Here is a 26307-nt window from a genome sequence, read left to right on the forward strand (position 1 = left end):
CAAAAATATCAATCAACAAATACCTTAAGTTGGACATTTTGCTTCTAGGACAGCACAACTGTAAAACTGTCCAGATTGAGGCATGTCTAGAAGTAGATGAGGTGACAGTTGAGGACATGTTCACGAGGCTAGCATGCGCACAGCACCTCTAACGAGAATACTACCTCTGGCTGAAGAACATCCATTTCCCCTGCTTTTGGCTGCAGGAACCCAGAATTTCATGGCTGTGTGTGATGGTTTGAAACCAAGTTTTTGGATATCCCAAGGCTGTGTAATTTTCAACCACTTGCAGGTATTCTGAGGCTGCAGCTAAGGTTCCAACATACACTGTTTTAGGACAAGGCTGGATCTCTTGCAGCTGAGACTATGAAGCCATATTGCTAAAGAGTGGCCCAAAGCGAGGTATGTATCCATAAATACTCTAAGGACTTAGGGTCTGTCACTCTCATTTGACCTGCCAATCTTAGGAAGCTCATGATGCCTTCTTTACTCTGGTTTTGCTTGTAGCGTCTTGAGAGTTCTGCTCTCCTCTCATTGAAACTAAGTTTTCCCTGGTTCAGGGTGATTCCTGTCTTTGTTGTTCTTCAGACTCTGCAAGACTACATTTGAAGCAGAAAGGATGGTTAATTTAAAAACCAAGTTTAAGCAATTACTTTTAACATTAGAATTACAATATCAAGAACATCAAGACTCTGTGCACATTAAGCCAGGGCTGAGATTAATATATAGACATAAAAATTTAATTTGATAATACATTAGCAATGAGAGGAAACAGATGCCCACTTGTTTAAAAAAGTTAAATCTATGCATTCGTCTCAGTTTTTTATTCCATTCAACAGCCAATGTTTTGGATTTCTCTAAAGACAATTAAAGGCATCACAGGCTTCACCCATCAGATACCCAGTAGGAATTCCAACCCCTTGAGGCAGGCACGTTCCACCTTCTAGAGGTGCACACTATGCACGTGTCATATTTTTTGTGCCAAAGCTATTTTACTCCAAAGCTCTCTCATCTTTTAAACATTTTTAATAAGGTTACACATGAATTTACGGAGGAATACTTTAAAAGTGGGAAGAACTTACATTTCCATGCTCACTACCCTCCTAATCTGCCTAACTCAGCAAAGATTACTACTATATAAACCTGGTACTAAGCTGGGCACTAGAGGAGAAAGTTCACACAATCCCTGCTGTGGGGAAGGGGATGCAGTGTCTTATGTGGCGAGGGGAATCCAAGCTCTCAGTGGAGGCCAGGTGATGCTGCTGTCCAGACCCTGGGGTTGCCACTCTATGAGGGATCGCCAGCTTCTCCTCTCCAAGGCCACCCAGAGCTCAGATGTTATTAGGCCAGCGTGTGGTCCACTGTGTCAGTCCAATGGACAACTCTGCTCTGTGCCTTACCTGGATAAACACCTCCCTCTTACTCCAGATGCCCCGAGTCTTCCAGTGTGTACAGATACAGTTGATGCATTAGTACCTTCCTCAGACTCGCTTTTCCCTGAGGCTAAATCTTTGGATCATATAGGTACACGAGCTGTGAAAAACCTGAGATAATGTGTAGGTGGCTAACATTGTATGTATATATTATATACACATTATACATATATATGTAATATAAGCCAGTACAGTGCTCTGTACATAGCAGATATTGAAGATTATTCCTTCCCAGTCCAACATAAACTCCACCATCCCGTCTAGGTGACACACCTTTGAAGATGATCACTTACCCCCGTGTTATTTATGGTTTTTAATTTTTCAGCCAGCCTTGACTGACTTGTGTGTCATCATTCGATGTAACAACACACATGGTGTCACACTGGGAGTGCGGCTTCCAGTCCAATTGATGAATACTGTACTTAACTCAGCAACCAAAGTCAGTATCTCTGTTACAGACGATCCTTCCAGAATACTGTGGGGCTTCCAATCCTCCTACTTAGTAGAACCTTAAAATGTCAGATTTTTGAGTCCCAGGACTTTAGAATTCTTAATTTAAACTCCTCCTCATACTGAATCTTCATCCACCCAATCAGTAGCAGCCCAAGAAGCCTGGTGTAAAGATCTCAGTGTGTTATGCTAGAAATGCTTCCCAAACCCAAATGGCTGGCAATGGTTTACTGGGCTAACTTAAAGGCCGTGTTCATGTGTCCAGTCCAATATGGTAGCCACTAGCCACATGTGGCTACTTGACACTTGAAATGTAGTTTGTGTGACTGGTAAATTGGATTTCTAGTTTTATTTAACTTTAATAAATTTAAAGAGCCACAAATGCCTAGGGTAACCATATTGAACAGCATACCTCTAAAGCATCAAGGGTTCGAGGGACATGATAACCTTTTGATAGGCAGTACTTTTACAAATCAAAGAGGTACTCAATAAATATTTAGCACCAACTGGTCACTGTTAACTTTTATCACCTACCTTTCCTAGCTCCTTTCAAGTAAAGACAAAACCAAAACAAAAGTAGCAATAATGAAAAAACCCACACTACTTTAACAACAACAAAAAAACCACATTACCTTAACAACAAACTCCCTTGAAAAAACTAGGCATTTTTAATATATAGGAGTGGCACAGCCAAAGATAAGAAATAAACTAATGTCATCAAGACAAAGAATTAGAAAAATAAGCATACTAGAAGTTATTTATGTTTAATGCTTAAAAGTCTGAATGCACAAACAATCTACCATTATAGAAGTACTGGTGGTCAATACAATGCATTAGAACTATGTACAATGCACAGTTTAGTATCAAAATCTTTCTACACTGTAGAGTTTTACGAAACTGTTAATGACATCAAACACTAAGCACTTAAGACACCATTTTTTTTTTCTGCTACCACATTAGGAACGTCAATGGACAGTCCATTTCAACTTGCAGCATCCATCCATTTCTAGTATGAAATTAAGTAATTTTCTACTTATACAATAAAGTATATCTACACGGTTCTTTTGATTTTGATCCATAGCAGCAAAGGCACTGTACATCAGCAGATCCACAGACTTAAAAGATTTTTAAAGCATTCAAACAAAAAATAATAATAAAAAAAGAAGTCACATATTATAGTTTAACAGCAACAACAACAACATAAAAGATAACACCATGTTTCTGGCACAATGGCACAGCCTGTGTCCATTTCAGGGACATCCAACTAAGACATGGAAAGAACCGGAAGTAAAGAAAGCAAGTCCTCATCCCAGGAGAGAGTCCATTCTTTGTGTTTTTCAGAGGGAGTCTCTGCAAACCTTCCTCTGCTGTCCTTGTTTTGTGAAAGACTTAACTTGCACAGCAGTGGGAGTCCTCCCCATAACTGTGCAGCTCCCAAAGAGCATGCCACAAAATAACCCATAATTTCTCATAACAACGAAACTGACTAAAGAGAGATATATATATATCTCCCTTTTGCAAAGAAACGTGGCAAAAATATCCAGAAGGGATTAAGTTCTCTCTTTGAGGCCAAATTTAATTTGTTCATCTGTCTATAATACAACAAAAAAGGGAACTAAAAACATATTACAAAGACACTTGTCAACGAGTCAAAAAAAGAAAAAAAGTCCAATTACTTTTATCGAATATAATCTAAAGCTATAGATATATTGGTTAACGTCGTCTAAATAGATCCAAATGAGTATGAGATGGCCTGTTGTGTTCTAATTGTTCAGCCAAATTTCCAAAGGTCTTTGAAAGATGTAGAAAACAAAAACAAAAAAACCTAATAACAACACAGCAACATATTGCTTCCATGTGTAATTATACATTTCACATCTCTATACAGTCATCAGTCTACATTTAGTGACATTTTAAATCAATTATTTTAAACCTTCCTTTCCCCTCCTTTGCCAAAAAAAGGGGGGGAGGGGTATCAAATACAACGCACCTTCATTAGCAATGCAGGAGCAGACAGCTTTATTTAGTCAGTCATTGTTAGAAAGCCTTCTTTAAACAAAATAAATATATTACAGATATAATACATAATTAAAGATTCTGTTCACTGTTAAGTATGCTTATTCCATGTTCTTCCAAGTAGATAGCTGAAGATTTGGTATCACAGGTTTTTAATGACTATTCACAATTCAATAGCAAGTGGGAAGTGAGGTTAAGAAAGGGGATTTAAACTCCACAACTGCAATGAGTATCTGAAATCCTTGGTTTTTAGATGCGGGGATGGGGGTGAACAAAAAGGATGACAGAGCAAAGTGCTACCAGGAGGAGTCCAGTCTGCATGAAGATTTGTCCTTAATAAATAACTTCATAAACCGTGGCCTTCTTATCCCCAGAGCCAGTGACAATGTATTTGTCATCCACGGAGATGTCACAGCTAAGCACCGATGAGGATTCTTTGGACTAGGAAAGAAACATATAATCAAAAATGTTAAATACCGAAAGAAAATCCCATGAGTATGGAGGACTCGGAGCAAATGCAAATGTAACGTGCTCCTTCACCAAACAGGAGCCCAGTCAAGGAAAGGTGAAAGGTGGTCACGGAGAGTGTTGCTGCCTTTTTATTTATTTATTTATTTATTTTTTAACGAGACAGGGTCTCCCTCGGTCACTCAGGATGGACTGCAGTGGTGTGACCACAGCTCACTGCAGCCTTGACCTTCTGAGCTCAAGCAATCCTCCCACCTCAGTCTCCTGAACTGTTGGGACTATGACATTGTTGTGTCCCATTACACCTAATTTTTTAACTTTCTTTTTCTAGAGACAGGGTCTCACTAACTTGCCCAGGCTGGTCTCAAACTCCTGGGCTCAAGCGATCCTCTTGCTTTGACCTCCCAAATTATGCATGAGATTACAGGCATGAGCCACCACGTGGCACTTTCTTAAAATGGCAGAGGTGGATCGGATCCACCCTTGGCAACACCTCACCGGGTCAGTCAGGAGGCTTCTGCCCTGGGGACATCAGGTAGGCAGGCAAGCCAATGGTTTGAGCACCTCTACTGGCAAAGCAAGACCTTATTTCAAGCCCTATTCTACCGTTAAGAGGGGGGTGTTATTGGCATGAAAAACCCTCAACTTCAAACAGATGGCTTGGAGTTAGGTTGAGCTGTGGAACATGGCACAGGTCACTTAACCTGTCTGCACCTCAGTTTCCTTACAATAGCAAATAGGTAGACATTTTACCTGTCTACCTGTCTACCACCTCAGAGGGATGCAGCAGAGTTCAGTGAGATCAGATATGAGAAATGGCACTGAAAACACATTAAAAAAAAAAAACAAAGAATGTAAAATTATTTCTAGTGAAAAGCCTAATGCTCCCACTGTTAAAATGTAACACAAATTTGCAAGAGGGGAGAGGTTCAACAGTTAAAAAGAAAAACATACCATACAGTTTTGTATATACTATATTCAACTGTAGTATGAAGGATTCAATGTTCACTTTTAACTAAACTGTGCTCACTGAAAATGAAAACAACACAGGATTTTAACCAGGACTCTGAATACTTTAAACACTTAAAGACAGTACTTAGGCTTACTATAAAACATGTACTTTTTTAAGTGCAGTTGAGACTATCTAACAAGTCATAATCCATGATATGAAAAATGCTGTATTAAATTATAGGTTTCGAGATCCGCACCAAGATGGCCGAACAGGAAGAGCTCCAGACTCCAGCTCCCTGCGTGAGCAATACAGAAGATGGGAGATTTCTGCATTTCCAACTGAGGTACCAGGTTCATCTCACTGGGGCGTGTCACACAGTCAGTGCAGGACAGTGGGTGCAGCCCAACAAGCGAGAGCCAAAGCAGGGCGAGGCATCGCCTCACCCGGGAAGCGCAAGGGGGAAGGGAAATCCCTTTCCTAGCCAAGGGAAACCGTGACATACAACACATGGAAAATCGGGTCACTCCCACCCTAATACTGCGCTTTTCCAAGGGTCTTAGCAAACGGCACATCAAGAGATTATATCCCGCACCTGGCTTGGAGGGTCCCACACCCACGGAGCCTCCCTCATTGCTAGCACAGCAGTCTGAGATCTAACTGCAAGGTGGCAGGGAGGCTGGGGGAGGGGTGCCCACCATTGTTGAGGCTTAAGTAGGTAAACAAAGTTACCTGGAAGCTCAAACTGGGTGGAGCCCACTGCAGCTCAAGGAGGTCTGCCTGCCTGCCTGCCTCTGTAGACTCCACCTCTGGGGACAGGGCATAGCCAAACAAAAGGCAGCAGAAACCTCTGCAGATATAAATGTCCCTGTCTGATAGCATTGAAGAGAGTAATGGTTTTCCCAGCATGGAGTTTGAGATCTGAGAACGGACAGATTGTCTGCTCAAGTGGGTCCCTGACCCCCGAGTAGCCTAACTGGGAGGCATCCCACACTAGGGGCAGACTGACACCTCACACCTCACACGGCTGGGTACACCTCTGAGACAAAGCTTCCAAAGGAACGATCAGACAGCAACATATGCAGTTCAGCAATATTCACTCTTCTGCAGCCTCCGCTGCTGATACCCAGGCAAACAGGGTCTGGAGTGGACCTCGAGCAAACTCCAACAGATCTGCAGCTGAGGGTCCTGACTGTTAGAAGGAAAACTAACAGAAAGGACATCCACACCAAAACTCCCTCTGTACGTCACCCTCATCAAAGACCAAAGGTAGATAAAACCACAAAGATGGGGAAAAAGCAGAACAGAAAAGCTGGAAATTCTAAAAATCAGAGTGCCTCTCCCCTTCAAAAGGAATGTAGCTCCTCTCCAGCAATGGAACAAAGCTGGACGGAGAATGACTTTGATGAGTTGAGAGAAGAAGACTTCAGACAATCAAACTTCTCTGAGCTAAAGGAGGAATTACGATCCCAGTGGAAAGAAACTAAAAACCTTGTAAAAAGATTTGATGAATGGCTAACTAGAATAACCAATGCAGAGAAGTCCTTAAACAACCTGATAGAGATGAAAACCATGACATAAGAACTACGTGTCAAATGTACAAGCTTCAGTAACTGACTCGATCAACTGGAAGAAAGGGTATCAGTGATTGAAGATCAAATGAATGAAATGAAGCGAGAAGAGAAGTTTAGAGAAAAAAGAGTAAAAAGAAATGAATAAAGATACCAAGAAATATGGGACTATGTGAAAAGACCAAATCTACGTCTGATTGGTATACCTGAAAGTGAAGGGGAGAATGGAACCAAGTTGGAAAACACTCTGCAGGATATCATCCAGGAGAACTTCCCCAACTTAGCAAGGCAGGCCAACACTGAAATTCAGGAAATACAGAGAACACCACAAAGATACTCCTTGAGAAGAGCAACTCCAAGAAACATAATTGTCAGATTCACCAAAGTTGAAATGAAGGAAAAAAATGTTAAGGGCAGCCAGAGGGAAAGGTCAGGTTACCCACAAAGGGAAGCCCATCAGACTAACATCGGATCTCTCGGCAGAAACCCTACAAGCCAGAAGAGAGTGGGGGCCAGTATTCAACATTCTTAAAGAAAAGAATTTTCAACACAGAATTTCATATCCAGTCAAACTAAGTTTCATAAGTGAAGGAGAAATAAAATCCTTTACAGACAAGCAAATGCTGAGAGATTTTGTCACCACCAGGCCTGCCCTACAAGAGATCCTGAAGGAAACACTAAACATGGAAAGGAATAACTGGTAGCAGCCACTGCAAAAACATGCCAAAATGTAAAGACCATCAATGCTAGGAAAAAACTGCATCAACTAACAAGCAAAACAACCAGTTAACATCATAATGACAGGATCAAGTTCACACATAACAATATTAACCTTAAATGTAAATGGACTAAATGCTCCAATTAAAAGACACAGACTGGCAAATTGCATAAAGAGTCAACACTCGTCAGTTTGCTATATCCAGGAGACCCATCTCACGTGCAGAGACACACATAGGTTCAAAATACAGGGATGAAGGAAGATCTACCAAGCAAATGGAAAACAAAAAAGGGCAGGGGTTGCAATCCTAGTCTCTGATAAAACAGACTTTAAACAACAAAGATCAAAAGAGACAAAGAAGGCCATTACATAATGGTAAAGGGATCAATTCATCAGGAAGAGCTAACTATCCTAAATATATATGCATCCAATACAGGAGCACCTAGATTCATAAAGCAAGTCCTTAGAGACTTACAAAGAGACTTAGACTCCCACACAATAATAATGGGAGACTTTAACAGCCCACTGTCAACATTAGACAGATCAATGAGACAGAAAGTTAACAAGGATATCCAGGAATTGAACTCAACTCTGCACCAAGCGGACCTGATAGACATCTACAGAACTCTCCACCCGAAATCAACAGAATATACATTCTTCTCAGCACCACATCGCACTTATTCCAAAATTGACCACATAGTTGGAAGTAAAGCACTCCTCAGCCAATGTAAAAGAACAGAAATTACAACAAACTGTCTCTCAGACCACAGTGCAATCAAACTAGAACTCAGGACTAAGAAACTCAATCAAAACTGCCCAACTACATGGAAACTGAACAACCTGACCCTGAATGACTACTGGGTACATAATGAAATGAAGGCAGAAATAAAGATGTTCTTTGAAACCAATGAGAACAAAGATACAACATACCAGAATCTCTGGGACACATTTAAAGCAGTATGTAGAGGGAAATTTATAGCACTAAATGCCCACAAGAGAAAGCAGAAAAGATCAAAAATAGACACCCTAACATCACAATTAAAAGAACCAGAGAAGCAAGAGCAAACACATTCAAAAGCTAGCAGAAGGCAAGAAATAACTAAGATCAGAGCAGAACTGAAGAAGATAGAGACACACAAAAAAAAAACCCTTCAAAAAAATCAATGAATCCAGGAACTGGTTTTTTGAAAAGATCAACAAAATTGATACACCGCTAGCAAGACTAATAAAGAAGAAAAGAGAGAAGAATCAAATAGACACAATAAAAAATGATAAAGGGGATATCACCACCGACCCCACGGAAATACAAACCACCATCAAAGAATACTATAAACACCTCTATGCAAATAAACTAGAAAACCTAGAAGAAATGGATACATTCCTGGACACATATACTCTCCCAAGACTAAACCAGGAAGAATTTGAATCCGTAAATAGACCAATAACAGGCTCTGAAATTGAGGCAATAATAGCCTACCAACCAAAAAAAAGTCCAGGACCACACGGATTCACAGCCGAATTCTACTAGAGTACAAGGAGGAGCTGGTAGCATTCCTTCTGAAATTATTCCAATCAATAGAAAAAGAGGAAATCCTCCCTAACTCATTTTATGAGGCCAACATCATCCTGATACCAAAGTCTGGCAGAGACAGAACGAAAAAAGAGAATTTTAGACCAATATCCCTGATGAAACATCGATGCAAAAATCCTCCGTAAAATACTTGCAAACTGAATCCAGCAGTACATCAAAAAGCGTATACACTATGATCAAGTGGGCTTCATCCCTGGGATGCAAGGCTGGTTCAGCCTACGCAAATCAATAAACGTAATCCAGCATATAAACAGAACCAAAGACAAAAACCACATAGATTATCTCAATAGATGCAGAAAAGGCCTTTGACAAAATTCAACAGCACTTCATGATAAAAACTCTCAATAAATTCGGTATTGATGGAACATACTTCAAAATAATAAGAGCTATTTATGACAAACCCACAGCCAATATCATACTCAATGGGAAAAAACTGGAAGCATTCCCCTTGAAAACTGGCACAAGACAGGGATGCCCTCTCTCATCATTCCTATTCAACATAGTGTTGGAAGTTCTCGCCAGGGCAATCAGACAAGAGAAAGAAATAAAAGGTATTCAATTAGGAGAAGAGGAAGTCAAATTGTTCCTGTTTGCAGATGACATGATTGTATATTTAGAAAACCCCATTGTCTCAGCCCAAAATATCCTTAGGCTGATAAGCAACTTCAGCAGTGTCTCAGGATACAAAATCAATGTGCAAAAGTCACTAGCATTCTTATACACCAGTAGCAGACAAACAGAGAGCCAAATCATGAGTGAACTCCCATACACAATTGCTTCAAAGAGAATAAAATACCTAGGAATCCAACTTACAAGGGATGTGAAGGACCTCTTCAAGGAGAACTACAAACCTCTGCTCAATGAAATAAAAGAGGACACAAATAAATGGAAGAACATTTCATGCTCATGGACAGGAAGAATCAATATTGTGAAAATGGCCATACTGCCCAAGGTAATTTATAGATTCAATACCATCCCCATTAAGCTACCAATGACTTTCTTCACAGAATTGGAAAAAACTACTTTAAAGTTCATATGGAACCAAAAGAGAACCCTCGTTGCCAAGACAATCTTAAGCCAAAAGAACAAAGCTGGAGGCACCACGCTACCTGACTTCAAATTATACCACAAGGCTACAGTAACCAAAACAGCATGGTACTGGTACCAAAACAGAGATATAGACCAATGGAACAGAACAGAGCCCTCAGAAATAACACCACACATCTACAACCATCTGATCTTTGACAAACCTGACAATAACAAGAAATGGGGAAAGGATTCCCTAGTTAATAAATGGTTCTGGGAAAACTGGCTAGCCATATGTAGAAAGCTGAAACTGGATCCTTTTCTTATGCCTTATACAAAAATTAATTCAAGATGGGTTAGAGACTTAAATGTTAGACCTTAAATCATAAAAACTCTAGAAGAAAACCTAGGTAATACCATTCAGGACATAGGCATGGGCAAGGACTTCATGTCTAAAACACCAAAAGCAATGGCAATGAAAGCCAAAATTGACAAATGGGATCTAATTAAACTAAAGAGCTTCTGCACAGCAAAAGAAACTACCATCAGAGTGAACAGGCAACCTACAGAATGGGAGAAAATTTTTGCAATCTACTCATCTGACAAAGGGCTAATATCCAGAACCTACAAAGAACTCAAACAAATTTACAAGAAAAAAAAACCCCATCAACAAGTGGGCAAAGGATATGAACAGACACTTCTCTAAAGAAGACATCGTTTATGCAGCCAACAGACACATGAAAAAATGCTCATCATCACTGGCCATCAGAGAAATGCAAATCAAAACCACAATGAGATACCATCTCACACCACTTAGAATGGCGATCATTAAAAAGTGAGGAAACAACAGGTGCTGGAGAGGATGTGGAGAAATAGGAACACTTTTACACTGCTGGTGGGACTGTAAACGAGTTCAATCATTGTGGAAGACAGTGTGGCGATTCCTCAAGGATCTAGAACTAGAAATACCATTTGACCCAGCCATCCCATTACTGGGGATATACCCAAAGGATTATAAATCATGTTGCTATAAAGACACATGCACATGTATGTTTATTGCGGCACTATTCACAACAGCAAAGACTTGGAACCAACCCAAATGCCCATCAGTGATAGACTGGTAAAGAAAATGTGGCACATATATACCATGCAATACTATGCAGCCATAAAAAAGGATGAGTTTGTGTCCTTTGTAGGGACATGGATGCAGCTGGAAACCATCATTCTCAGCAAACTATTGCAAGAACAGAAAACCAAACACTGCACGTTCTCACTCATAGGTGGGAGTTGAACAATGAGATCACTTGGACACAGGAAGTGATGTCACTTCATCACACACTGAAGTCTGTTGTGGGGTGGGGGGAGTGGGGAAGGATAGCATTAGGAGATATACCTAATGTAAATGACAAGTTAATGGGTGCAGCACACCAACATGGTACATGTACACATATGTAATAAACCTGCATGTTGTGCACATGTACCCTAGAACTTAAAATATAATAAAAAAGAAAAATAAATAAAAAAAAATAAATTAGAAGCTTCATGACTGCAACAATTGGCTTTTTTTGCCCTACTTATTATCTTGCATACTATTTTGGATTCGATGGAATTAATCTACTTTATGATGACTTAATACCACTTGGTCAAGAAAACTGCAAGTCTATTATATTACTTCTAGAAAGGAACACTAGGAAATAACATCCTAAATATAGAAGGTTAATAAAGGCAAGTCTTTCACCTTGCCTATGAAATTCTCACGTACCAGTAGGAGACAGGAGGAGAGAGTGTGTGTGTACACGTGCATATATGGGTACTATGTCTACAATTTGGTCCTTCTACAAATAATTTCACAAGCTATACAAAGTTCCACTGAGTCAACAGGAAAAGTAAAAGTTTATAAAACTGATTTTTATCAAACGTTTTCATAGCACTCTTCTTAGGAAAAATAAAAAAACTACTACTACTAACAAGAGCATATTTAAGCAAAATGCTCGACTTTTAAAATTAAAAATTAAAAAAGACATACATGTACAAAATTCCCAGAAGACATAAAACCTCTACTCCAAAAAGGAATTGATGATGAAGCAACAGTGAGCACCGAATCAGGCACAGCACTGGCTCTGAGTGCAGAACACTGGGGACTATCCCCAGCTCCATGGCTTTGCTGTGACACTTAACCTCCCCTTGGACACAGTTTCCTTCTCTGTACAATGTGCATAATACTAGCTCTGACCTGCCAGGACACTTCTGCACATTATTAATCTGAGAGAATGCACAGAGAGTTTGATTAAACAAACATAAGTGGTAGTTAACAAGTTCCATGTTACCTGGAATATACTGGCCCCATAAGGTGTTCTCCAGGCATTCAGAAGGTTGTCCTTTCCAGTGCTTACAAACCATTTGCCTACAGGTAAAGGGTTTTGAAAAAGGCAATGTTTGTGTTACTTTGTCAGACACCAAGATGTGCTTTATAGAACATCAAACTATTCACAGAAAACTCATTCATTTGTAAAAAAGTAACTTTCGCTTCAAAAATAAAGTCTATCTTTCTGGATTTAATGAGTCATTAATCCTTAAGGTTAAAGTGGATTAATGCCAGAAAATTACATGGTGTTGGGGAAGCAGGCATGTATCAGGAAGTAATAGAATTCTGAAGAGGGGCACGGTAACGAACTCAAGGATTCGACTTGGAAATAAAAACACAGGAAGGGGGAAGGAGCAATTCTGGTTGACAGAAAATGGACAAAACGTGCTTGCTTACCACAATGGGCAAACTTGAGCGACAGCACACAGCTCTCATGAAGATGTAGCTGGTATTTGTCTGGCTTGGTGACATGTAAAACTTCCACATTGCTGTTCTCCATCCCCACTGCAAGCCACTCTCCAGTTGGGCAGTAGCCCAGAGAAAAGATCTAGAATTAAAACAGGTGATGGTGACAGTGGCCACAGTGGACACACTTCTTTCATCTGGGAGGTACTATCCCTTCTACAGATACTACTTACATTATGAAGAAAATCAAGATAATTTGAATTGTACAGGGGAAAACCAAAGTCAAATGGATGATTTCAAAGTAATGAGATTTCAAAGTGGTTAATCCAGAATCAAAAGTGACATCACACGGTAAGTGAACTGCCTCTTCTTTCAGTAGGTGATATGTTTCATAAAACTGTATCTTTTTTATTTTTTTTATTTTGAGACAGAGTCTTGCTCTGTCGCCAGGCTGGAGTGCAGTGGCGCAATCTCAGCCTCCTAGGTTCAAGCGATTCTCCTGCCACAGCCTCCTGAGTAGCCAGGATTTACAGGCGCATGCCACTATGCCCAGCTAAGTTTTGTACTTTTAGTAGAGATGGGGTTTCACCATGTTGGCCAGGATGGTCTTGATTTCCCAACCTGGTGATCTGCCCACCTCAGCCTAAAACCCTATCTTTGAAATGCCTCAGCCACAGATCATACCTGGGAGGTGAAGTCGTGCTGCTGCAGCTGCCGCCCCTCACGCAGGTCCCAGGACCTCACCGTGTTGTCCAAACCGCCCGTCCAGAGCTTGGTGCCATCATTAGAAATGTCAATACAGCTGGCTCCGTCCGTGTGGCCCTGGAATTGCCTGAAAATGTCAAAATGGAGGGAAAGCCCTTGAAAAGTTAGCTTTTAGTTAAACTCAATTTAGAATTCCTTGATGATTCAATTTCAATCCAGGCCTTATTTGTAGATTTCATTTTGGTTTATTATGGTTTCTAATTATTCAAAGTAGTAACAAAGCATATATGAAGAGATTAAAGTTTAACGGAGATGCCAAATGTCCTGTACTTTTTGCTTGATTTTGAATACTTAGGAATTCTTCTAATTACTTTTTCATGAAAACATGATTGATATTACTAATGGAAAAAAAAAATCTGAAATTAACAAAAGGAAACACGCCTACACGTATATGAACTAATCAAAGATATATTCTGAGACCTATTCTAACACTGTGCTATGAGGGAGAGAGAATTTGATTTTCCCTTTTAGAAAGGACTGGGGATGGCACAGGGAGCGACAGAACTAGTCCTGCCAATGAGCAGCAATGTGTCTGTGGGTGGCTGTGCAAGACAGAAGGCGAGGCTCTCAAGTAAGGCACCTGGAAAAGATACTCAGTGTGAACTACTGGCCCAGGAATCACTCATGGCAAAATGTACCAAGGTCAGCAGGAGAAAAAAGGGTTAGAAGCAGCTTCACATGAGAGCCTGCCTGATAAGCAATGAAAGTGACGATATGTTTTGGAATCTATAGGTTTCAGTCCTTTGAAATAACAGATAGTAAAGTCCTCTTCTTTCACACACATGACTTGTAGCTACCTCTGATTACAACCTTTTCATACTCTGTAGCTGATCATTCTACTTGCTTGCTAATCTCTTAGGTATTGACACCTAGAGAATCGTTTCAGAGCTTTTCCCATCTACCAACACCAACCCTTTATAATCTCACTTGTAAAGTTTTATCTATCCAACCTCAAAGGTGGGACAACAGATAATCTAGACCATTTCAGAATGAGTTGCACCCAATACAGTGCATAGGCCCATGGGAGTTGCTAAATACCTGCTGAAGGAATGAACCTGTTAGATGTCTATGGCACTCAAGCCAGTACCATACACTGATGTCTATGGCACCCAAGACAGTACCATATACTGTAAATCTTCCCAATGAGGCTCTATCAACAGTAATGGTTTGTTAGCAAACACAGATGGCAAATTACAGATGTCTAAGGAGCTCATGAGGTCATGGAAACCTTATGTATATTAATTATGTCAAACTGACCTCATTTTGTTAAAACAAATTGGTGATGCTTTAGTATAATGTCAAGGAAGAAAAAAACCTCATTTTATGAAGTTCAAGTACTATAGAAAACCAGATTTTTATACTGATAATTTGTTTTTAACATCTTAAAATGGACCTGTTCTGAACAATTTTTAGTAAGATATCCCTTTACACACACACACACACACACCCCCCATACCTACATACACAGTACTTTGGCAAAATATGGTAAAATCGGCTCCTCCTCACAACCTGGTAACAGATCCTGCTAACCTACCTCACCAAGGTCTGGTTGTGCAGATCCCACACAGCGATGTTGCCATCGCTGCAGCATGAGAAGCAGACCTTGGAATCGGGGCTGATGGCCAGGGCATAGCAGGCGGGGGCCGAGGATGTCAGCTCTGCCTTGATGCGTGGGGTTGGAGCCGCCAGGTCCCAAATGGACAAAGTACTGGCTTCCCCTCCGACAATTAGGGTGCGACCATCAGGGAGCAATCTGCAGGAACGGATGTAGTTATCCCTGTTCTGTAGAGACAAAAACCATCAAGAGATTACTCATGAGGAAAGGAAAACAGCATTAACATGAGAGCAGAAATCCATAAAAGTATTGTGTTCCCTCCTGGTTTAATGAGCCATTTATACTTATGACAATGATAAAGTGGATTAATGCTAGAAAATTACATGAAATTAGGGAAGTACTTAAACTTGATCTACAAAATGTAGTACTGAGATATTTAATCTTAATTAGCATCAAAATGCAAAGCTCTAAACCCACTCCCACCACCACCAAATTAACCAACTGCTTGCATCATCTGCACACACAGATACACACATACACTAATGTAGGAGCTCTTACAGTCTTGGAGTATCCAAACCTGGAACCTTGGTAGACTCAGGCTCAGTTCTGCTGCTGAAAGGTCCTGCTACTGATGGCAAGAAAGTTTCAGGGATATCTCCCTGGCAGTCTGTTCCTTTTGCCTGGGCCTGCATTACGTGACTAAAGGGCATCATGCGTTTGATGAAGCTGCACCAGAGGTAAGACTTGATCATGGAGTGTTAAGTAACAGAAAAAAAAAAGTTCCTCCTAGCTCATGAGGTTACGGGAATCTTATGTATATTTAATTATGTTCAATTGATGTAGCCTCATGCTATAGCAAAAATTCTACTAAACTGACATTTCCTAAAGAACTCAAGGGCTAAGGCCAATGTAGCAGCTGAGGGGCTATCTAGTATTTGCCACATGAGGCAGTAAGTTACTCTTTACATGTGACAGATGATATTTAGGTGCACGCTCATAAAGTCACTGTATGGGCTCTTAGTTTGCTTAACCATCGGAGGGGAGAACAAGAGGTTTGTCTTTTCCCATGGGAGGCAGAGTTAATGAAATCAGTATGGTGCACATGCCACACATGAAGAACTAGATCACTGCGTCTCTAGGAAGCAAAAGACATACTCTAAGTGAAAGATCGCAATCCCCTGAAGAGCAACTATCCACCTGGGATCAATACTGTGTGGTGCTGCTCATACATACAGTTCTCTCATCAGCTCCTCCTGTTTTCTGAATGAAAGTCTAAGTCTTGTTCATCCATGTTCACTCACCAGACAGTCGAGCTGGGAGACAGGACTCTTATTGCCAGGGTGGCTGATGTCCCAGACCTTGACGCAGCCCTTCCCGCCTGTGTACACGTGTCTCGTGGGGTTGCTGATGGTCACCGCGCACACCACCTCCCCGTGGTTGAGGGTGTTGATCTGGCGAGCATGCCGGGGGATTCCGGGTCCGATGAGGGCATCGGGGGGAAAAGGGACAGGCTGCATCTGACCGTCTGCGCTAACATGGAAGGAGTATGCTCTAAGGCAATGGAGAGGAAAAAAGAAAGAGGGGAATGTAAAAAATGTCCCTTAACTGTTCAGTGTAATGAGATGAGAAATAAAACACCTTCAGTGCCACTTGTGATTTACGAACAAATCGAATTTACCCATACAGTGTAAAGAACATAATTTCCAGAATCATACAGCTAGGCTGCTACAGAGCTAGATCTCAGGCTGACTCTGTACAAACTGCTGTGAGACATCAGTAGTTACTTAGAATCTCTAAACTGCAGTTCTAATCTCTAAAATGAAGAGAATGCTACCTATACCTCACAGAATTCAATGAGATAACCAATGTCAAGTGCAGTAGCCACCTTCAGGGATTCTCTATAAACCTGCAGTGCCTTCTCCTTTGGATGAATCAGAGGCCTGTGATGAGGCCTTGCCTACAGATCAATTCACGTCAGGCAAGGGACTTACTAAGGGAGATGAGTAGGCCAAAATCAGGAAGCTTAAGGAGTTGAGAGCCTCTAGGCTTAGATGTTGAAATAACAGATGTGAAAAGAAAAACAAAATGATAAAGCCCTAGTTTAAAACCTTGATCAGACTTGACAATCACAAATTCTAAAAAATCCAAATGGAATGAGAACCTAAAAAAGCGTCCTGACAGCCCCAAAGGCCCGCCTGTGAGTATCTCTCAGCAGTTCCATCTCCAGTTCGTTTCCAGGGAAAGCCCTCAGGTGGTGGAAGCATTTGGTTCTAAAATGCAACTTAAGTAAGAGCATCTCCCTCAACACACTCATTTTTATTTTTAGGGCACTGAAGTCAGGAAGGGGCAAGTGAGGCTATTGTGATGCATGTTTCTGGAAGCAGAAGACACCAGAGGCAGGCAGGCGGCAGCTGGGCCTATACTGGGGACTATCACAGGCAACAGCCCATTTTAGAAACAATGCTATTCTACTTGGGCACGGAGCTTGGGAATCTGCTCTGCTTATGGAAAGTAGTTCACAAAAGACACACCAAGGGAAAGCACTGTGGGTGCACAAAGGACAGGAGGCTGGACCAAACTGTGGAAGCTGTAGAATTAAATTAAAAGTTTATCGTTCCTTAATGCAAAAATTTACAGGCCGGCCACATTCATCAAAATTCAGTCCATTATCGAATGGTCCTCAACTACCTGAATGTTCCCAGAAAAAACGAAGCATGCATTGAGGCTGTGGAAGATGAAGGCACCAGACAGTGGCAGGCTTACTTCCTCTGCAGATGACAGAGTGTTGTAGAACATAGTACGTGAGACTTGCTGGAGGGGAAGGATGTGGGAAGCTAGGAAGCCAATGGACAGAAGACGTTTCTTGCATCAAATCAACAGGACTTGGAGATACACTGGATGGGTGACCTGAGAGAGAGATGCTGAAGAGGACCCTAGGGCTTAGAACCTGGGTGACCACGTAGACTGCATTACCTAGTGAAGATGACAGGGAAGCATAACTCAAGGGTACACCTACAGGGAGGTGAAGGAATTGGTTTTCTTGAACTTCAGGGCAGAAATCCAAACAGCTATGATTCAGGAGAGAGGTCAGGTTAGAAATCATCCATAAAGAAGTGATGTCTGAAGCTAAGGGGACGGAAATAAGAATCCCAGAGCAGATTATGCAGTGAGAAGCAGACCAGATACAGAATCCCAAAGAATGTGGACATTTAAGGAATCTCCAGCCAGAGTAGTCATGGAATTAAATTATTAGTAGAGATAATAAAACAGAAAGGGGGAGAAGATGTTCAATCACATGACAATTTACTAAGATTCATTCACTTAACACACATTTCTTGAGTATCCCAGTGTGCCAAGCACTATGGTAAGAATGGAATAAGAAAGAAATGCACACACTTTGTTCTCCTGAAGCTACAGCCTGAGGGGCACATTCATTAGTGAGATATGCACATAAATAACTATCAAAATGTCAGATGGTCAGTGTGATGAACAATGCATGGTAGTCTAGGAATTTGACAGAGTGAAAAGGACAGAGGAAATGGCAATGGGGCTGCAATATTAAGAATGGGTACAAATTGTCTGAAGATAGTATGATGATTAGGAGTATGGCAAATTCAAAGGCCAGAGCAAGAGCGCATGCTAATTATTCATTTATTCAGCAAATACTTCCTAAATGCCTCGTATGTTCTAGTTACCATCAGGTGCTGGGAAATCAGAGGTGAACAACACCGACAAAGTCCCTATCCTTACACTAATCTACATCCTAGAGGGGAAAACAGGTAACAGATAAATATAAATAAGTAACCTCGGACAGTGGAAAATAGCATTAAATATACACACACAGTTTCAGATAAAAGAGAGTAGGGGTGCACAGAGTGGCCGTCAGGTGGCCCTCTCTGAAGAGGTAGCATATGGGCTGAGAGCTGAAGGAACGACACAGGCCTTACAAATAAGTAACGGAGAATGTGCCAGGCAGAGGGAACGGCAAATGCAAAGGCCTTGACCAGAAATAAGCCAGGAGGCCAGAGTGCAATCGATGGAGAGCATATAGGATATGAAGGGACAGGTAAGGCCAAACTAAAAAGGGCCATGTAGGCTGTGATGAGTACGAATATGAATCTGGAGACTTGTGCAAAAAAAAGTGACACGATTCAGTTAACGTCTTCAAATGATCTTCTGATTGTTGGGTGAAGAATGGAGTGTAGGTGGCAAAACGAAAAGACAACTAGTCTGGGGACTACACAGTAATCCAGGGGAGAAGAAGTGGCTAGAGCTTGGGAGACAGTGGTAAGTTGGAAATAGAACGTGGAGCACTCTGGCTGACTGGAGCCACAGTAGGTTGTGTGGATGGGATGATTAGAATTTGGAGGGGACACAGGGGTGATGACAAGCTCTTCTTTGTGAACATGTCAATACAGGTAACTGAAGGTGAGGAGGGCAGATGTTCACTAGAGATGAGGGGGTCCAAGACCACGATGAAGATGTTGGGTGGTTGTCTTTGTAGATACCAGAGTCAACCAGGATTACGGCAGCCTCTGGGTGCTGGCAGACTCTCAGCCGTGTATCAAGTCTTTAATACACTGGGGAAATACTTCCAACAAGGTGGAGGAGGAGGTAGTCCGATGGCAAGAGCCTGAAAAGAGCAAAGTTTTCATAAACAGGTAGAAAAGTTCTGTTCTTGGCAAGGCTGGGGAAGGGGTGGCAACCACAGCTGTTATTAACCCCACTGCTGGTGCTGAGGTCAGCGAATGAAATGGAAAGGTCACCCCGTATGGAGCTGCAGGTGAAGGGGTGACCTCAGGAGACGGCCAGATTTCAGTTCAGACAAGGAGAAGGCGGCAGTAATGCTCCTTAAAGGCGGAGGTTCTGAGGGATGACGACCGAGAAAAAGGCTAATTGATTTAGCAATTAGGAGGTCATGAAGACTAAATCTTAAAGGAAGGGAAAGGAAGATTATTCCAAGTTTAGATGGTGTTATACATTCTTAATGATAATTTATTAGGAAAGTCATCTCATTCTCTAGTCTAGAATCACTAAATGGTTTTTAAAGAGCACTGAGATTTTAAATAGTTAAGAACCCAGGCACACCATTTCCTTCAAGGTCTTCAACAGGACAGCCTTCACCTCAATCACAACCACTCTGTGAGCACCTACTATGTTCCCGGAAAGAGTCCTTTCAAGAGTCCAGATGAATTCCAAGAGCCTGCTTTCATTAATGTGGCCCTCTGTTCACTATTAATATACATAGAAGGCACTCAGAACTGGCAACAATAAAGCTCTAGTACATACTTATTAAATATCAGATTTCAATAGACTCTTTGACTGTAACTAGCAAAGACTCCTGGAAGGTATGAGGGAAGTCAACACAGCTAGGAATCAGAGAAACCCAGGCGCAAAGGACTATTCTGTTTCTAACTAATTGAATGCAACAATATATTAAGTATCTCCCATCCATATACTCTGACGCAAATGTCATGCTAAGGATACAAAATTAGGTAATGCACTTGGTCTTGCCCACAAGTGACTAACAATCTAGTTAGCATGATGAGAGAAAAGTACAGAAGTGACTACAATATCAGGTCACATTCTAATGGAAAGTATTCTGAAGTGTTTTGAAAAGGAAAGATAGAGCTTATGTTGCATGAGAGAGAGACATGGTAATAGAAATGGGTTTTTAAAGAGTGAAAAGATATCATCAAGTAAAGACAAAGATGGAAAAAATATTCCAGCTAGCAAGAATAGCAGAGAACAAAAGTCCCAAAAGGATGAGGTGAAATGAGCTGGTTTTAATCCAGGAATTCATTCAATAATAACCACATAGTAGATGGATAGAGGAACTGGCCAAGCATAGTCTGAAAAAACATACCAGATCTGTATCTCTATACAATTAAATCAATGTAATGCTATAAAAGGGAAGGACCAGAATGCCAGCCTGAGACCTTCCCAGAATTGACTGCAGGGATTTTTGAGGGATAGAGGGAGTGTGCCATTACTGGGCAAAGCTATTCATAAAATCAACTTAGTAGCAAGGATTAGGATGACAGGAGGAATTAAAAACAATTATTCCTGTTGGGCGTGGTAGCTCACGTCTGTAATCCCAGCATTTTGGGAGGCCAAGGGGGATGGATCACTTGAGGTCAGGAGGTCGGAGACCAGTCAGTGAAACCTCATGTCTACTAAAAATACATAAAAATTAGCCAGGCATGGTGGCGTATGTGCCTGTAATCCCAGCTACTTGGGAGGCTGAGGCATGTGAATCATTTGAACCCAGCAGGCAGAGATTGCAGTGAGCTGAGATTAAGCCACTACACTCCAGCCTGGGCGACAGATCGAGACTCTCTCTCAAACAACGACAACAACAATTATTCCAACAATTGAAATAAGAGGTACTGGGGGGCCTGAACTAGGCAAGGGCAAGGATGACAAGTTAGAAGGTACAGTGGACATAAAATCCTATAGGACTAAATTGATGAGATGTGAGGAGGAGCTACAGTAACTGAGTTTCTGAGCTCAGGAAAAAAGAAACGTGGTACTTGTAGTTACCAAAAAAGTGGCAAACTGGGAAGAGGACCTAATTTACAAAAGTACTTTCTGGATATAATGAATTTGTGGTGCAAGTAACATACACTGAAGATCCCTAGCTAAGATGCCCAACAAATAACTAGAAATACAGGGCTGGAGGGAGAGAAATAGAGTGACCTGAACTCCTCTCAACACAAACATACACCCCACAGGTTAAGCTGCTACGAGCAGAGTGGCTCTCCAACAAACATGGCGAGGAGAATAAGAGACAGTTGAAGAAAATGCTAGGCTTGGACCTTCTGACATAATTACACTTTGAACAATCCAGACACATGCAATTTGCTTTTTTAAAAACATGCGTATCAAACTCATTATATATGGATTATCATCTTGACAAAGACCCTGCATATTTAAAGAAGGTTGCTGGCTTTCCCACCTTCCCCTCATTCTCCTTTCTGAGGCCCAGTTCTGCTGTGCTGTGCTCATCTCTCACGTGCACAACACCTTCTCCACATTTCCAATGTGTCACAAGATGGGATTCGACCTTGAGGTCACAACGACGTCTGGTTATTGTATTTTACATTGACGTATGATAGAAAACCTTGGTTCTAAGTAGCACACAGACTGGTTATTGTATTTTACATTGACGTATGATAGAAAACCTTGGTTCTAAGTAGCACACAGACCAGAGTTAGCCAACAAACACTTGTTGAAGGTTTTTACCATGTATCAGGCATTATTCTCATTTGAAAATCTTGCTTTATAAAAATAAACCAATGCAAAAGAGTCAGATTTCTGAATTGTGAGCAGCCTATAATCCACTAACCTGAGATCTTTTATTTTTGCTCTGTTCACATGTCATATCCCATACAATTAGTACCGTGATTTTAATCAAATACTTATACACTAGCCATAGAAGTCTCATTTGAGTAGCAGGTGAAGGAGAAAGGCCATTTTTGGCTTATGTTGAAATTAAACTATGTTGTCATTCCAACTATATATGGAGTAGAACCTCTGCTAATTCACCTGGACAAGAGTACTCAATGAGAATTATATAATAAACACCATTTTATTAGTTTGGAACATGCATTTAATTATAATTTCTGATAATATCTAGCAATTCATTGTGTGAAATAATTAGAACAGAGACGCACAACTTTTATAAGTCTTTCTGGAGAAAGGTAGTTACATTGTGGGTATGTGTGATGGAGGAGGATGAATGATTTTTTGTTTTATTTTCTAGCACACTTAAAGTTTTGTTTTGAAAAATATGCACAAGACAACGTTGCACAATTCTATATCTTATGATCTGGAGAGCCACATAACTGTTATATTCATTTCTGCTATAAAAATCTATAATAAAAGTATATTATCTCTATGGGCATATAAGTCAATATAACTTTATATGCCTTCATGCTCTGTTACATAAAGACTTACCAATGACCCATCTTCTTGGGTCACTTCTGCCTCTAAAACACACTGTACCTCCTATTACATAGCTAGCTGAAAAATGGATAATATGCTGGGACAAAGCTGAAAGGGAAATAAGGCTGGGGTTGACTAAACAGCCACCATGTAACAAATGTGGCACTCAATGAACACACAACATATTATCTTACTTCCTATCTTCACATCCTTCTTGTTGAGGAGGTGCCATCCCTGATTCAGTGAGCCGACTGAAGCTCACAAAGAAACTGTGCATAAAGCCACTCCTCTCAGTGGAGAGAAGAGTCTAAATTCAACTGGTGGAGTCTAAATTCAAACTGGGATCTGTCACACTCCCAAAACCATACTCTGTTGACTGCACCACATGCTTTTCGGTAAAGTGTCATTTTCCTGGTAAAGTGTCATTTGCCAATTGCAGTAGATGTGACTGTTACTCTCATAAACACAAATTCTCAACAATCCTCTAATCCATTAACCCACCCAAAATGATCTTAAACATTTAAACATTTTATAATGTTTAAACATTTTATAAAACCAAAAGTCAAAACTGATGAAAGGAAGTCAGCTCAAGACTCAGAAGCACGACCTGAGTCAGAGCAGCTGTGACTCCACAGTGTTTTAACTGGTCCAAATCCCCTAGCCAAGGTGTTTCCTTAAAGACACTTACACCCCTTGCGCCTCAAAGCAGCAGCTGAGGCAAGAAGCATCATCTCATTCACTCTAGTGGTTATGCTGTAGCTCTGGGTACAACTGTTGGTTACCTAAGAAGTGACCATAAAAAAGAGATAGTACTTCTTCCCTAAAGGAACCCTTCCACTTTCCCCACAAGTTCATATGGAACTTGTAGGTATCTGGGTCATTATTTGATTAATCGTACTACCTTGTTATTTAGCATTGCTTGAAATAGCCCAATTTTCACCTTCAAATACCTCAGAGTTCTTGGTCAATAAGAGTTGTCAGTCAGTCAACAACTATTTGCAAAACACGCACAGGTACACAGAATTTTATGGTAACTGATATTCATACCTTCAACTCTTGAGGAACTCTAATTTGTCTTTTCTCCCCTATTAATCAGTCAAATATTTACCAAGCAACTTGACTATGGAGCCAGCACTGTGTTTGATGTAACAAGGAAGGTTAGGGTAGAGTCTGTGGAGAAGTATTAATATGTTACAAAAGGAAGAACTGAGATTCGGATTCCTCAGATGGAAAGTAAAGAAAGGGTCTAGGTTAGGCAACACTGAAGGGATGTGGGGAGAAGAGGGCATGCAATTAACACCAGGGTGAAAACTAGGTGCCCGAGTGTGAGGGAGTGAATAAACAAGCAATGGGAGGTCCGGGAAGAGAGACCAGCACATATCCGTTCCCTGAGCAAACCCATACTGTGAGCACCACTACGAACCAGGTGCCATTCTAGGCAGTGAGATTACTTCTATAACCGAACAACAGAAAGCTCTGTTCTGCTTTCATGGAACTTATAGGCAAGAGGGAGAGGCAGAAAATGGCTATAAATAAGCATTAAAAAGGTAGTAGAACAGGAGAGAATAATACGGAGGAAGGGAGAGAGGGATAATAGGGCTGTCAGGGCAGAACGCTCTGACATAATGACATCTTAGATAACTAAATGAGACACTAAGCCACAGAAAGTTTTGCAGGAAGAAGGACAGTAAGAACAAAATGCCTCAAGGCAGGCAAGCTACCAGGGAAGCCTCTGGGAGAAGGGGCTTTGAGCTGCTACTGAGGGTCAGGTCTGGATAGCCCTGGAGACTGGGGAGGCAGCACATATACAGCATGTGTAGTGACAGAGGGGATGCCCACGGACAGAGTGATGAGAATAAATGCACACACACAGGTGACTAACAAGGCCATGGAGGATCTGCGGGGGAGGCTTCCCAAAGGAGAGGAGAGAGAAAGCAGCCAGCTGCTTTCTTTTAAAGAAAGAGCCAGTGCTACTTTATAGTAAAATCTTTGTTTCTGGGAAGATGAAGCCAATTAGCAGAGACAACTGTGACTAGGTAGTAATAAAAAGGTGCATTAGATTAAAATAAAGTATTTGGAATGAGATCTGGTGAGAGATCACAATGTACAAGAGGAGGCTAGAACAACTGGTGTGTTGTGTTTTGTCTTTCCTAACTCAAGGAATCTGTGAATACAGAGGCTCCAGATGCCCACAGCACAGTATAAGAAGCCAACTGAGCAAGTCACCCTTTCTGAAAACAGAACTTAGCCTAAGAGTGCCCTTATTTCCTTTCAGCTTTTGAAGTTTGGCATGTCTTTTCCCAACATATTCAAATTTTGAACATCCAGGTTTGCACATAATAATCAGACTTTGGGAACAAAGAATTGCCTTGAAATCTGCAACAGATGTAGAGAAGACCTGACTACTGGAGATGCTTCTGCAATTTGCATTTACATACTAAAGCTCAAAATTTTACACTGCAAAACCCCACTTCATTACTTCTCTTCTTCTGCTAAGAGAAAATGAAAAATACTTTGCAAGGTAAAAAATACAAGTCATGGGAACTCCCTCAACACTGTCAAGTGGTACTCAACGTCTAAGGGGTCAGGTCAGCAAGGGACCTGAGTTTGACACACAGTGAGTACAGAGGCAGAAAGGTACTCACGGTTTTCCTCCCGGAATGCCTGTCAGGTTTGGAGGTATTGCTGGCACACGCATGTGATGGTGTGGATCAAATCCCACCTATAATTTTTCCCAAGCAAACAACACAAAGAAGCACAGTTACATGCGACTTGTTTTATCCTTCTCAAAATCTATTCTAAAACCTGGGAGAATAGATCCTTAAAAAATAAGGTTTCAGAGATACATACACAGAAGTATTCACTGATGAAATGATAAAATGTTTAGGATTTAATGGTATCACACTTGAGGGTGGAACATAGATTAAAAAATTATACTAATGATTACTGAAGCTCATGGTAAAACCAGAGTCATTACATTCATTATACTATGTGATCTAATTCTGTAGGTCTGAAATTTCCAAAATTAGTATCATTTTGGAAAATTTA

The 26307-nt window shown here is 41.0% G+C and overlaps 1 protein-coding gene across 22 annotated transcripts in view; it reads right to left on the reverse strand.

The window, feature by feature from the left end:
• Nucleotides 1–2626: 2626 nt before the first annotated feature.
• Nucleotides 2627–26307, reverse strand: part of LOC101026511 (transducin-like enhancer protein 4) — a 157026-nt gene continuing 133345 nt past the window's right edge. For all 22 annotated transcript variants that reach the window (XM_031654119.1, XM_031654121.1, XM_031654111.1 and 19 more), the window contains 7 exons: nt 25905–25981; nt 16614–16863; nt 15292–15539; nt 13677–13824; nt 12984–13134; nt 12550–12626; nt 2627–4340 (listed from right to left, as the gene is read on the reverse strand). In XM_031654119.1, the coding sequence (XP_031509979.1) occupies nt 4233–4340; nt 12550–12626; nt 12984–13134; nt 13677–13824; nt 15292–15539; nt 16614–16863; nt 25905–25981 (1059 nt within the window). In that variant the 3' untranslated portion in view covers nt 2627–4232. The remainder of the gene's footprint in view (nt 4341–12549; nt 12627–12983; nt 13135–13676; nt 13825–15291; nt 15540–16613; nt 16864–25904; nt 25982–26307) is intronic.

Source organism: Papio anubis, chromosome 13 (assembly GCF_008728515.1).
Source record: "Papio anubis isolate 15944 chromosome 13, Panubis1.0, whole genome shotgun sequence".
NCBI lineage: Eukaryota > Metazoa > Chordata > Mammalia > Primates > Cercopithecidae > Papio > Papio anubis.